This window comes from Typha angustifolia, chromosome 15 (assembly GCF_048772165.1).
Source record: "Typha angustifolia cultivar Huaian chromosome 15, ASM4877216v1, whole genome shotgun sequence".
Taxonomy (NCBI): Eukaryota; Viridiplantae; Streptophyta; class Magnoliopsida; order Poales; family Typhaceae; genus Typha; species Typha angustifolia.
The window spans coordinates 17,699,508-17,714,200 of record NC_133253.1 but is presented as its reverse complement, the minus strand read 5'-3'; the positions used below and the strand labels follow the sequence as shown (position 1 = coordinate 17,714,200).

Below are 14,693 nucleotides of genomic sequence, written 5' to 3'. Positions count from 1 at the left end.
TTTATGGATTTTTGACTTAAATTCTCGGTACATTGTACTTTTCAGTTATTGTACACGTGCACTTATTAAAAGGTCTTTCTCTCTACACATGGCCTATTAAGAGATAAGAAGATGAATCCATGTGCTAGCCTCTGAGCATAGCTAGTGATTCTAAACTCCCTAAACTAACCCACTAATTCCCACAAGCATTCTGCACAAAAAGAGGTTAATTTGATAGATAGATATATTAAAGTAATACAATAGGAGGTGAAACTAGAGCAACTCAAGAGTTTTTCAGGTTTTACTTTGCTTAAAGTTCTTCACTAAGAAAAGGAAGAGAATTCAAATATTTCATATATTAACGAAGAGGATTGATATCTTATCCAGAAGCAAAAGAAAAGTAAATTTATATTATAGATATAAGGCCCATGTTTCTATGGAGAGCACTTTATAAAAATAATTTCTCTCTTGGTACTTGGGATTAAATTTTAGCATGGGAGCTAGCTGATTAAGCCACCTCAAAGCCAATCATGTATCGTAATCTTGTGCTCAAGGGCTAGCTTCACAGATCTATTCACTGTCTGCATTAATTAGGTGTTTTATGATAGGCTCAAGTGCATTAATTAGTGCAGGGATGATTGAGAAATCTTTGAGAACTGCAACAACTCTAATTGTTTACTGTTATGTAATTCAATTAAAAGAGACCAAGAAAGAATACATTGTGTTTCGCAAAATAATTAGTCATCCACTATCTACATACAATTATCCAGTATCTTGTTTTCAGGAGGAGGATAATCCATACCCACTACTTCATTTGTGAGTACAAATTAAATAAATAACATCCGCTCACTAAAACAAGCTATATCTAAGAAAAGAAGAGGGAATACATGGATGAGGTTTTGGACTTCCCAATGGCAGATACGTTAGAAGTCCAGAAAAGATGGAACTAGGTTTTGTACCTTAGCTGAACAAGAGACCAAAGGCTTGATGCTCCAACAACTCATCCTTAGTATGTCTCTTAGGGACTCGTTCCAATGATCAAGCACTTAGAGCATAAATCCAAACGAAGTTTTGCCCCCACTAAGGCATGGTCATACATGGCCTCTACCCAACTATTTTGTCGAGCCTTAGTGATTTGCCTCATCTGTCATTTTGTGGCTGGCCTCCTGCATCACTTCATTTTTGGCATCTTAATAGTTTTATAGTATTAGTTGGTGTTGGTATATATAATGGATTTGGCCATTCCCATGTACATACACACCATTCCATGAGTTGAAATCTCCCAGGGCTGTCATTAGTTTATGTTTATAAGTTGGATCACTTGAGCCTCTAAAAAAATTTATCTTAAGAGGAAGAAATCTTTATATAAATCTCTTTCTAGTTCGGCAAATTTTAAATATAAATCATTAAACTAAAAAATAACTTACATATATAAACATCTATCCCTGGGACTTACCAATATTTTTAGAACTTTTAAAATATTTATATAAATCACTGAGTTAGTGACTTATATTTAAAAGTTGCTAATAAGAGTGTTGTTAAATATAAGTTTTGAAATATTTATGTAAGAGTATATTCTGAGTTGCTGACTGAGTTTCGCTGAATTTATTTAAGTTTCAAAGTGCAGTAGACATATAAAATAAATACTAAGGAGGGATAGTTTGGTCAAAAACTCATTAGTTTCAACTTAAATTTACTAAAACCAAGATAACATAAAAAGAAATCGGACTTAAACAATGGCATCCTATCAAGTAAATGAGAAATATATATATATCTTAACGACAAGGCCGTACGCAAACGATTCCTTAAACAAATGGACTTTCTTGATTTCAGTAGGTTTTGGGGAGTGCATGCTGCATGTTTTTACTATATATCTGACCGTTGGGAAAGTCCCAATGCTTACTAAATGACTCGTAATAAAGGATCACAAACCCTGGTTAATTACTACACTGCCACAAATTATCCCTTTCATAGGCAAGCGAGGTCTCAAAAGGAGGTCATGCACCAAGCTGTGTATCATTTGCCAAAGAACATCTCAATCCAACACTATACCAATTGACAGAGAGCCGGGAAACAAAACGGCCGAATCCAAATACGAAACAGCCGCCAATGATCGGATGACACGTCGACAGATGAGATGTGGAGAGAGAAACAAAGGACAGGCGGCTTCCTTTGTACTGTGCGTCGTTTCAACCGACACTCACTCTCCTTCACCAAAGCAATTAAACAATTCCACAGCCCGTACTGGGCCATCCCTAATCTGGCCCAGGCCCAATTATTCTCGGTCAACTAATATTATTTTATTTTAGAAATACTTCGCGACTATTTTGGGAACGTCAGCTGCCGCCTGATAGATCCAGCGAAAAAATGCTGGACCAGTTAACATTTTTGCAGTACAATTATAGCACTAAAGGTACTGACGTTTTACTTACCAAATATAACGCTGATCTTATTAATGCTTAATCTGTTCCGCGTGAATGTATTGGTACTCTTTCGCTCATTCTATGTGAACTTTCTGACCAGGCGGCTTTCAGTATTACTAGTATATTCAACTCGTTTACCATATACATAATGTAGCAGGGATAAAAATGTAAAAATATCTTTCTTTTTATTTTACAATTTCACCAATTCCCCCATTGTGATACATCAACTATGTACACAATTTATATGGCGGGATATTCTAGAAAAAAATATTAATTTTAGCAAGTATTATCATATATCACTCTATTATTGGCTTAATTAAGTGGATCGAAGAAGATAAGCAAAGCAGATCATATTGGACGGCTAAGAAATATGTGATACACTGTGTGTGAGTCCGACACCTTAAGGATGATACAGTTACAAATATGGTGTGTAATTTACTCCAGGAGATGATGCAAAAACATGACTAGATGCACAACTTACCTAATTTAGTTGAGATTCTATTTTTACACATATTTCGAGGGTATTGGCACAGGGAAATTACAGAAATACCAAAGTTATATTGAAATAAAATGATAGGTAGCATTTGTTTGTTGTCATTATTGACAAGTTTATTAACAATCGACTTTGCTATGCTAAAATTATTTATATGCCTAGAAAAGAGATGTCATAAAACTGAGAAATTCTAACTGTTGCACTGGTGGCGCTCAAATTAGCCATGCTAATATTTTCAGCAATAAAATAAATATTATCTTACTTTTATCAGTTGTAAATCAATATTAACCACTTCCAACAATCCATAAAATCATTTATTCTATTTGGATTTGCATTTATTTTGTCCTTATTCATCAAATTCATTGGAGCTCTAAATTTTAAATATTATTACTGGATGATATGATTTTCCCCTTTCTTTCCTCATTTTTGATTTTTTTAAGGAAATTTAAAGAGAATGGGAAAATAGAGGGGCAAAATCGACAAACGGAAAAAATCGTGTGCGGAGGCAAAAATTGGGAATTAATTAATCCCATCGGGTTTCGAGTTTTCCCAAATCGGCTGTTGGGATCCTATAAAACAGCAACTCCTCTTCCACTCCCCCTATCTCTCTCTTTCACTCCCTGAAGCTCTGCCTTTTTTTTTTAAAACTCTATCTGTGCTCTCTGCTCTTTATCCTCCTCCTGAATACGGAGAGCCACATTATACTCCAAGTCTCGTGTGACAGTGGTGTGGAAAGCGCTCTCCCCCTCCTCTGCCATTATCGTACCACTGCCATCTCCACTAGACCACTACCCTTGTCTCCTCTCTTTCTCTTATTAAGGTAACCATTCCATCTCTCTGTCTCTCTCTTTCTCTATAGTTTCCTCGAAATTTCTTTCTCGATTAGAAGGAGCCGTATGAGGATACCGTTACGGTTGTGTACTAGAAATTCCTATTTTGTCATTTGGGTAAAAGTTTGTGTCTTTTTTGTGAAAATAGGGGAAGGCGTGAAGCAGATGATATGGAGGACGAGATGTTCATGATGCAAATCAAGCGGACCGAGCACGTTGATGTGACGGCCAAGCCGCTCTTCCCGCGCTCCCGCCAGCCCTCTGGACACCCAACCAGTGAGCTCACCAAGCCGAGGACGGTCAGGATATTCTGCGACGACAACGACGCCACCGACTCCTCCGGCGACGAGGCCGACTGCTCATCCGCCCACCGGCGCCGCGTCTGCCGGTACGTCCAGGAGATCCGGCTGGAGGCGCGCCCTTCTAAGGGGAAATCCCGGAAGGCGCCCGGGGTTGGAAGCGGGGTGAAGCGGAAGGCGTCCGACGTGGCGGAGGCGGACGGTGGAGGGGCCCCGCGATTCCGCGGGGTGCGAAGGCGGCCGTGGGGTAAGTACGCAGCGGAGATCCGCGACCCTTCCCGCCGTATTCGCGTCTGGCTCGGTACCTTCAACACCGCCGAGGAGGCGGCGAAGGTCTACGACTCCGCGGCCATCAAATTCCGTGGCCCTGCAGCCGCTACCAACTTCTCCAACCCTGCCACCACGGTCGAAACCCCTGGGCCGCCGCCGAGGAATCTCTCCGACACTAACCTCTCCTCGTCCGGCAGCTACGACTCCGCCGAGGAATCCCACAACCTCTCCTCGCCCACCTCCGTCCTCCGGTCCTTCCCCTCCGTCGCTGCCTCCGATGAACCTGGCGACGAACCTCAAAAGGAAACGGGTGAGAACGGAGGTAATCTCACCCCGGATGACGTTCTACCGGACGACTTGAGTGCTTTCTTCGACGGCGTGCCACTTTATGACGATTTTCTCAACTTGGACCTCTCCGAGCCGATGATTTTTGAAGACCCGAAGCAGCTCGGCTTCCTTAGCGAGGAGCTCAACGACGCGGTGCTCGGCTCGCGGCTCGACCTCGGCAGCTCGACGTGGCAAGTTGACGTGGAAGACTATTTCCAGGATATCGGAGATTTATTCCCGATTGATCCACTCACCGGCTTTTAATGTGAACTCGGCGCATGTCCGCCGGACGCCGATTTATTCGGCCGATTTTGTAGCGGCGGAGAGGAATCGCGGCTTCCCCCGCCTTTTTCGCTTTTATTCTCCTTTTATGTTATATTTTTATTTTATTTTATTTGTAGTGTTTTCCCCTCAAATATCTCCCATCCTTCAAAGATTTTTCTTTTAACTGTGGCTTTTGACTGCGATCATACGTGGCGCCTGCTTGTATGGGAACATGGCATGACTGAGAAGAAGGTCGACACGTGTACAAAGTTCAGAGGCCTTGTTGGCGTTACTCGGGGCTTCTTATGCTGCTGTCCTTTAGAGGCTTTTTGGTTGCCACGAGGTGTATCAGTTTCGTATCGAGGGCTTTTTATCCTTTAGGACCGGAAAGGGTCCATTGGGCCTGATCGAAATGAGGCCCACTCAAAGAGGCCAGCCTGTAAAAGGATGGGGATTGGTTAATAAAGTACCTTAAATACTGGTGATGACTAGGATATTCCTACAGTACTACATTGCTGGTGTTAATACTTTGTATGAGTATTATATTCTACTAAATGAAATCCAAGTGCATTATGAGGTAAAGCATGGGTCTCAGTAAAGCTGGCGTGGCTTGTTGGGACAAAAGCTGGCTTTAGTAGGTATTTGTGTTTGGTTCAAACTGTCAGGCAAAGAGGAAATCAGTGGGGGCGTGGCTGCGAAATTCTCTCTTTGGGGGAGACTTTATTGACTAACCCATATTACTATGGGAGGGTTTGGATGCAAAATCTCCATATTTATTTATTACAGTAAAGTATTGATGGACCCCTTTGGACTTATATGATTGCAACCTAGTGGATTGAAAGAGCCAGTGACTAGAGTGAGCTATCTATATCCATGAAACGGGTCTAAAGAGCCATCTGCGCAATTCGGAGTACAAGTACAGCAAGACTTGGGAGAGGTATAGCTCAACTGCTATTCTGGAGTTGTCCGTTATTATTATTATTATTATTATCATGATAATTTATTATATATGAGTTGGACTCTTTGGGTGTCTTTATTTTTTTTCTCTCTTTTTTTCTATAGATCAAATGGTTTTATTATTATTATCATGCTAATCTTTTATATTCATAGATTTGGCAACTAAGTAACCCTATTAAAAAAAGAATCACGATAAGTCAAATAACATAGAAATTAAATTTATAACCTTTCTGGTACTTTGGTAAGATACAATTATCAGGTTATATCGGTGGTTTGACTCTAAATGTGTTTATAAGTGGAAAGCTGGTTCGACTGAAATTAATTAGGTAATGTAAATATGAACATTTTATTAAACAAGCTACATGAATCTATTTTGAGTAAGGAATCAATTATTTGTAAATTATTTTATCTATGGTACAAGACTTCTATGCTAAAAAATGTGATTCTAATATATAAGATTATTTGTATCGGTATAAGAACACCCTTATAAATAGAAGTGTTAAAATATAAGAACACTCTTATAAGTAGAAGTGTTAAAATAAATGAGTAGCTCGGGCTTGGCCTGATTAGATTTGAGCTAAGCCAAGCCTAAACCTTGTTTTAGAACTTGATGGGCTCAGCTTAAATATTATATATATATATTAATTCATAGTATATATAAATATATTTATAATTATTGGATTTTGATCCAATGGCTCCTATAATCCTATCACTATCCAACTCTAACCCTATATTTAATAAAATCATCCAACAAACCCAAGTACCCAATAATTTTCTACTCTTCCTTCATCGATCAGCTCCTACTCCTCCAACCTCCTTCGTTGACGTCAATCTCCTTATCCTCCTCCTCCTTAGCTTCCTCATCCTATCATCTTGCTCCTTCACCTTCTCATCCAAGTTTAGATCGGGGCTTAACTTTAGTTGAGCTAACTTGAGCCTAAATTTAAAACTAGGCTCGTAAATTGAGCTTAAGCTAGAGCCGTGTTTACATCTACTTATAAGAGAGGAGCTCTAATCATCGTTGAATATAGAACCACGAGTAGGACCAGGTTAGATAAGTTAACTCGTTTATAACTTGAATTTGATTATATCAAACTCAAATCCGTTTAAATACTTTGAGTTCATGTGGAGTCACACCGAGTCGGCTAAAATACTCAGACTCAGCCCATATAGCCCAACATTATAAATTCTTGGGCTCGAACCAGTCCTGGCTCGATGTTCTCTAGATGCAACATTATAAATTCTTGGGCTCGATCCAGTCCTGGCTCGATGTTCTCTAGATGGCCCGGGGGTCAGATGGGCTTCTTGGTCTGCTTTACTTCCGAGTTCAATCTGGGTACAACTGTGATGGTTTGGTTCTGACCGCATCCAATCTTAATAAGATCTGACCCTAAGCTTAGCCTTAGGTTCAGGGTTTCAGGGTTTATACTCACTCTAATTTCTCTTCCATTCTCATCTCCTGAGAGCAAGAGGAAGGCGGGGAGGATAGAGAAAGTTACCGGCGGCGATTGCAATCTTGTCTTGTCGCTTCAGATGGGGAAGTTGATTACTAACGCCGAGAAGGAGGTAACTCACAACCCCGCTCTCGTTGTTCTTCCGCTAAGACCAATCAGATCGCGGACTTGACCTAATCAATGGTGACAGGTTCTTGTCGAGATCGTGAGGTTTACCCAGAAGCAGCGATTAGAAGGAGCGGAAGGAGGATGGAAAGATTTCCTAACATGCCATGATAAGAAGTTTGGTGCTGGTTTAAGTGATCCGGTGAAGAGGTCTAGAGATATTTTGATTGCTTTTCTCAAAACATTCCCTCAAGATGTCCGAAAGGTAACTACTGCATTTTATTGGATTCAAATATTCTTCATTTTAGTTTCTTTTTTGGATTTCTTTTTTACAGTGTTGAGAGTTGTTTGTTTCTTTGTTTTAGTATTTTGACAAAATGGTTAGACGTCATAATGACCGCAATGCCATTGAGCAGTATATCAAAGAATTCCCTGACTTGGAATCTCCTGAACAGGTATAGGGTGCTCCTTTTTATTTTTTTGATTACATTCTGAAAAGAAAAAAAAAATCGCCGCTATATCTTATTGGAGGAACTGGAAGGTTGTTGTCATCATGCTAATCAATCAAAAATTTAAATTTCTGTAAAATAAATCAATTGTCTTTGCATATCAGGGAATCCTTCTGAAACAATAGCTTATTATCCTTCTTTTCTCCCCAAAGGAGGTGTAAATCTTGGTTTTGACTTGGTCCTCAATTATTAAATGAGCACTTTCGAGTATCTCGGGGCTGTTGGTTCTTTTTTTTTTCATCATTCTGAGCTGCTTCGTTGCTTTCTATCTTTTTGTATAGCCAATCTATCTCTTCCCTTCAACATTGATACATTACCATTTTTTAAGCAGTACTGCTTGATCTCTATATCATGTTCATATGCGACCATATTTTTCATTTAAGAAATCAAATTAAGCTTCCTTTAGGCTAACTTTAGTATCTACAGTGTATTAGCCTCTGTTAGTTTCTATGTTTGAGAAAATTGGTAGCATGATACTAGGTTCCAAAAAGATCTATTTTAGAAGAAATATCTCTCACAAATCAAGCTATTGCTAGGTGAGATCTTGTTTGGACTCTGAACTCTGGATATGTAGAATGTCCAATTTAAGATTATTAGTAGAGGTACAATGATGGATATGTGGTTGACATAATGCAATTGAATGTTCATAATACGTAAATTTTAATTGCTTCAGTACAATAGGTTGGGAGTTTAACATAGTCTATATATGGGCTAGAGATACTACCATTTTCTATTCTCATTATTAAGAATCATTGTTCCGTACTACAGAAAAGTGTTACAAAAATTTTGAAATCTAAAAGCATGAAACTTGTTGCTTTAGAGAGAATTATATCTGACACATCTTTGTGCTGCCATATTTTTGGCTATCATAGAGCTGAACTTATCTAGTACATTACTTCACATGGAAAATTACCATCAGATGTTAAAATGATGGATTGTTATATAAACCTGACATTTTTCTTCATAAGTCATAATAAAGCATGGATCTAATTGCAAGATGACACAAGGTATGCCGTCAGGCAATATGACACAAACCATGTTAGCAACTTCCTGGCATGGTTTCACTGAACCCTTTGTTTTTAGGGCAGAATAGATTTTGGAGGTCCATGGGGCCCGTAATTTGCATACCTGCTCTTTGATGATTTTTTCTCTTCTTTTTTTTTCTCAAATCCATGATATAATTAGCTCTTTGTTATTTTACATTCATAAAATTATGGACCACTGCTATTGACCTTTTCTTGTGGAACTGCAGAGACTGGTGCATTTGACAATGGAACACCCACATTACATACAATATTACTCTTTTCCATCCCACAATGAGGTCTATCTGTATATTCTAAATTTATTACATTTAATTTGTTAGAGTTCCTTGTTTTCATATTTGAACTGCGAGCCATTGCCCTTTAGTTTGTCTCAGACCAGAATGCTTATGTCTCTAATTTGTTTGGTAATAGTTTGATTATCATTCTCTTCTCCCATATGCTGGGAGCATTATCAAATTCCACTACAGAAACAACTTTTGTGTAACTGCATAGCTAATCATAATCGCTTCAGTTGTGATCCATAAAACTCACATGTCAAGAATATGATTAAGTTTTATTGAGGAGGCTTTTGAATATGCTTTTTTTGTGCAACCATAAGCTCTCATGGTTGAATAGTTACACATGAAGCACAATAGCACTGTTCAAAATAAAGACAAATGGTGAATAATCATTTAACGTAACCTTCTTAAAAAAATAAAATCTTCAAACTTCTAATTGTACTTTGGGCTGTCAAAATAATCAAGCCGGCTTGAGCTTGGCTCGTATTTGAAACAACCAAAGCTTGATCTATTGAATCAGACTCAAATTTAATTTCAGCACCAGCCAACTTAGCTTATATAAAGAAATAACTTTTATGTATATTATGGTAAATAAGATTTAGTTTTGGTTACATATTTGATTTGATTTTACAATGTATAGACCACCCAAGAATTAATTAAGCTGGATTGAAGCTTAATTCAGTTCAAGCTTGATCCTTTGGCTTAGGCTTGAAATTAATTTCAATCCAAGCTTGAACAAACCTTGTCTTGTTTACACCTCTAACTATAGTGAACTTTAAGCCCCAGGAATAACTTGTGTTGTTACACTAGTATGAGATTTGTTTAATGTTTTCTTGATCATCATGGCCTGATACACCTTTTGAAATTTATATAATGCAATTTGGTAGGGGTGGAAAGTAATGCCTCTAGGTAAAATATCTGAGGCAATGAACACGAAAGCCATGGTTTCTGTTGATTGTGAGATGGTCCTTTGCCAAGATGGCACTGAAGCAGTGGTCAGAATATGCATAGTGGACCGTGATTTGGAGGTATATTGAACATAGCATTAAAAAGTGACTTTTTTTATGACAATGTGAGACAACTCTGACTAATTCCAGCTCTATAGTCTATGTGATGCTTTTCAAAATTAGGTTTAAGTACATTTGTTTATGTAACTTCTCTCCTCCCTTGGTCAAAATTTTAGTGGGGCTATTTCTTTCAGGTCAAACTGGATAAGCTTGTCAACCCCAATAAAGCTGTTTCTGACTATCGAACACACATAACTGGTGTATCTGCTAAAGATTTGGAGGGTGTTACTTGTTCATTAGCTGACGTTCAGGTACTTTCATTTTCTTCTTGTTTGGTCAGGTACTCGTGAATCTTTATATGCTGTAGTTAATATGTTCTTTTTATTCTTCTCTCCAGAAATCCTTGAGGAAGCTCTTATCAAATGGAACTATCTTGATTGGCCACAGTTTATTTAATGATTTACTTGGTTTGTAGGCGATGCAAATTAGTCCATTTCTTTTAACTTATCCATCTATTTGATTCTTTTAATAGTTCCTATACTTAGTTTGGTGTTCTTTGTAATCGTAGAAGTTTCTCGTGATTCAACTTCCTTTTTCTTTCTTTTGACAGCACTAAAATTTGATCACCTGCGAGTCATTGACACATCATACATATTTAAGTACAAAGATTTACCTCCTGGAGCATCACCTTCGTTAAACAACTTATGCAAGGTAAATTTCAAAATATAATTCTCTTTTTCTGTTCATTTAGATTTTAGTTGTTTCAGTGTCATGGTAGAGTAGCATGCATTCTGTTTGCTATATCTTCCTTCTGTATGTTATCAACTTATCATCATCAATTTAGCAGTTCTGTTAATATATTATACTTGAGATGGTAACCTGCAGGCTGACAAATGCCACTTTCATGTTGCCTCTTCTTGAGTCACTTAAGATGCGTGATTGCCTTCCTTGTAACAGCTTTTATGGCATTAACTATGGTTCTCCTAGTAGGCTGATGTTTACAAGAAGAAACTAAAACATTGAAACCATTGACTGGATGCTAGGATGATCGTCAGTATTTCAGTTTTAGAGACATAGATCAAGCACAAGCTTCTTGATAAGGAACTAAAACAAGCTTTATCTTCGTAATACTTTGTTAACCGTTCGGTCCATTTATTTGTCAGTGTCAGAACACATACAATCCTCCTTTTACCGATTTTTAAGCATTTTAAACTCAAGGTGACCCCTATAAAACTTTTATGTTTATTAGGGGTCAGTGTGAAAATTTTCTTCAAAATTATAGTACCACAAGGTTTCATCCAAATTCTTGTAATAGAATGATAAGATTTGCAAGTTAAATGGAACATTTGCTACTAGAAGTCGAAAATTTAAGTTTATAAACCATCTGATATCCATTCAAAACCTCACTTACCTTGTCTTTTCTTGTTTTTACCAAAGATACTTCTGATAAGAACTAACCACAAAGAATATTTGGACAAATTTTTGTCACACTTTAAAATCTCATTGACACTTTAAATGGATTTTTAAGGATTTACATATTGATCTCTATGGATAAAGTAGTGACCTTATCCTCATGTTGGTTCTGTTATTTTGGCAGTCTGTGTTAGGGTTTTCTGTTCGAGAGGAAGGTGAACCACACAATTGTTTAAATGATGCACACGCTGCAATGAAGTTGGTCCTTGCTAAGCTGGAACAGGGATTTGATGATCCTATTGAAGTTGCACGCAATGTGTGTAAGAACTTTAATAAGTGCTAATTTTGAGAACATTTACTTATCCTTTTATTTTTCAGGTACCTAAATCTGATCTGGCAAAACTGCTTCTTCACAAAATACCAGTTGATGTATCTTGTCAGGAACTATTGAATATATTTCCAGAAGAATCAAATGTTGATATCAAGGTGTTATTTGTGCTTTTTCTCTTCCTTGGGTATGTGATTGTGTCTACAGAAATTTAATGAATTCTTCTTCTTTAGGCTGACATAAGAGTACGAGGTGAACGTTATTCCACATTTGTTGTCTTTAAAAATGCCATGGCAGCAGAAGAAGCTTTCAGAGTTCTAGATGGTAAAGAAAGCCAGGTATGGGATTGTCTCAAATTATAATATTACTTGTTCAAGGCATGATGTCTCTTGGGGCTTCCACCTTTATGTGCACAATTATTAGGGCTCTCTGAATTTAGTTTATCTTTTTTCTGTTCAAACTTTGAGATTGAAATATTGATTGCTGCACTTTCTTGGGTTTTGGGCCTTTTGGCAGCAAGTTATTGTCTTAATGATTTAGGTTTTAAATCTCAATTTATAAACTCCCACTTACTATACAACTTTCTAAGCTGGTGATGAACTGCCATGATATAGTTTTCTCCCACTTCTATCTCATGTTATTAGTTATTTATCTTTTTTCCCTCTAATAATCAGTTATCTTTTACTAAGAATGTAATTGAGATCCAAAATTTCGCTTAAATCCTATTCAAGGTCTTCATGCTTTTTCTAAGAAATTTCTTTCCTCATCTTTGTGCACTCAGGATTCCACTGGTCGTCCCCAGAAGCAGGTCTTTTTGAAGCTTTGCAGTGGACGAACCACGAGCTTTTACATTCGCAAGATGGCAGCTGATATCCCGCTTAAGGAATCATCAAAAAAGAGATCAGCACAAGCTATCAACAATGGTTCAGAAGTCCAACAAGCGCATGATGGCGCTGATAATATGAAAAGACAAAAAACATGTCTGCATCCGTGTGATCATGTTAAAGAGATAGAGAAGTTGAAGCAGGAACTCCGCCAAAGAGAGGATGAAATATATCGTTTGCAAAAAATCCTCGCTGCCTTGTCCAGAAAACATGGTTTATGAAATGAAACTATGGTTCAGATGCATCTCTCAGAAGCTTGTAATATTTCAGTTTTAAGTTATACAAATATCTCCATGAGCTTCAGATAAGCATCTCAAAATCAGAAGAAAGAAATGCGCACACTTGCCTCAGAAAAGTGTCTACTGCTGAATTGAGTTTAGAACAGGTGATGCAAGCAGCACGGAGTATTATAGCTACTAGATATCTCTTCCATTAAGAAGGTGGTGGATAGCCAGTCCAACTAATGGGTAAGGCGGTGCACATATCTTATATAGTTCATGATATGCACATCCATTCAAGTAAGAACAAGCTAAGAAACTATACTTGTACTGCAGGACTATGCTGGTGGTAAAGCTGCAGTGCAATTTGGCAGGCAAATTTGTATATGCTGATCGGTGCATCGTATATGCTTGCATCTTCATAGTGTGTAGGCAAGTTTCTGAGATAGCTTCCATTATGGTAGGGTCACCGCATAATGGAAAACTCTATGCAGGGACTCGTTGGGAGCACTCATATGATGCAATGGCAGAATATACGAGCTCTGCATCACCATCCTGTGATGGAAAAATGGGTCACACGTAACTTGGGAATTTGTATTGTGGAACAGAATTCTCTCGTTCTTTCTGGTTTTACTGGATTGTGTTGATTAATACTGAGAGCCATAAGACGCATTGATCTGATTCTATATTGATAGTTATTAGTGCAAGAATCATTCTAGGTCCAGGAGTGGCCTGGATACCAATCTACATTTGTGAAACAGAATCGAGAACATGTTTGCAGAAGAAATTGTTTTAGAGGAATGGTAAAAGAAATAGAATTGCACACTTCTTTGTGCTGCTGATAGATTTGTTCGTCAGGCAGGCGATTAAACAGTGTCGAAGTCCAAAATTTACAAAATTCTGGAATATGATCGAACTTTAGATCTGATTTCAACCCCAAATTAAGCAAGTAAATTATTAAAAACATGTCATAAGGCCTGCGCGAGGATCTTGATGACTTCTTTGCATCACTTTTCTTACCGGCTTCCAGAGAAGCCAAAGAGTCATCTTGATTTAAAAGCTACGTGCATTAGAAGATGACCATTTAGTGGCACATAAGTTTAGTATTTAATGGAGTACCATGAACTAAACAACGACTACGTGTGATCATGGTCAATAATAGAAGGCCAATCTTGGTGTCAAAGTTATTAGCTGCTTGGCATCCTGTGATAGGGTGTCAAGTTGGATATATATTATTAAAATTTTACTTTAATGATTTTGCCAATCAATCACAGGCTGCCGATTACCCAACTACACAAGGTTATCCGAATTTCTTATCATCACAGGCATAAAAATTCATTGATATAAGTAGGTCTCAAATTGATCAAGAAACTGAGAAACTATTCAATCAAAAATATTAAAAAGGAAATAAAGAAAAACAAAAGAAAGTGAGACACTATTTATATGATTTCTACGTAACAAAGTCTCCCACTTCAATCTTTAATGGTGTGGAATGCTCTGATCGACGTGAAAAACATTACTTCCCTTACGAAGATTCTCTCTCTATGTTTTTTCTTTAAAAAAAATTAGAATTTTTAAGAATTATTTTATGAAAAAGAATAGGATATGAAAT

General features: G+C 37.7%; 2 protein-coding genes across 2 annotated transcripts; both read left to right on the top strand.

Annotated features, from left to right (window-relative positions):
* Nucleotides 1–3,522: 3,522 nt before the first annotated feature.
* LOC140779093 (ethylene-responsive transcription factor CRF1-like) lies at nucleotides 3,523–5,281 on the top strand. The gene is made up of 2 exons (XM_073124056.1): nucleotides 3,523–3,715; nucleotides 3,874–5,281. Exon 2 carries the CDS (start codon nucleotides 3,896–3,898, stop codon nucleotides 4,883–4,885), a length of 990 nt encoding a protein of 329 aa, XP_072980157.1. The 5' UTR covers nucleotides 3,523–3,715; nucleotides 3,874–3,895; the 3' UTR covers nucleotides 4,886–5,281.
* A 1,968-nt stretch (nucleotides 5,282–7,249) lies between these two features.
* On the top strand, nucleotides 7,250–13,767 carry LOC140779745 (small RNA degrading nuclease 1-like). The gene is made up of 13 exons (XM_073124984.1): nucleotides 7,250–7,408; nucleotides 7,487–7,666; nucleotides 7,767–7,856; nucleotides 9,163–9,231; nucleotides 10,119–10,259; nucleotides 10,433–10,549; nucleotides 10,636–10,705; nucleotides 10,849–10,949; nucleotides 11,836–11,967; nucleotides 12,030–12,137; nucleotides 12,213–12,317; nucleotides 12,761–13,330; nucleotides 13,418–13,767. Exons 1-12 carry the CDS (start codon nucleotides 7,376–7,378, stop codon nucleotides 13,082–13,084), a joined length of 1,470 nt encoding a protein of 489 aa, XP_072981085.1. The 5' UTR covers nucleotides 7,250–7,375; the 3' UTR covers nucleotides 13,085–13,330; nucleotides 13,418–13,767.
* Nucleotides 13,768–14,693: the final 926 nt, after the last annotated feature.

Coding starts and splice junctions, on each gene's coding strand:
- LOC140779093 (XM_073124056.1), top strand. CDS start 3,896: ATGGAGGACGAGATGTTCATGATGCAAATCAAGCGGACCGAGCACGTT.
- LOC140779745 (XM_073124984.1), top strand. CDS start 7,376: ATGGGGAAGTTGATTACTAACGCCGAGAAGGAG. Junction 9,232..10,118: donor CTTTTCCATCCCACAATGAG/GTCTATCTGTAT, acceptor GCAATTTGGTAG/GGGTGGAAAGTAATGCCTCT. Junction 10,550..10,635: donor GTTCATTAGCTGACGTTCAG/GTACTTTCATTT, acceptor TCTTCTCTCCAG/AAATCCTTGAGGAAGCTCTT.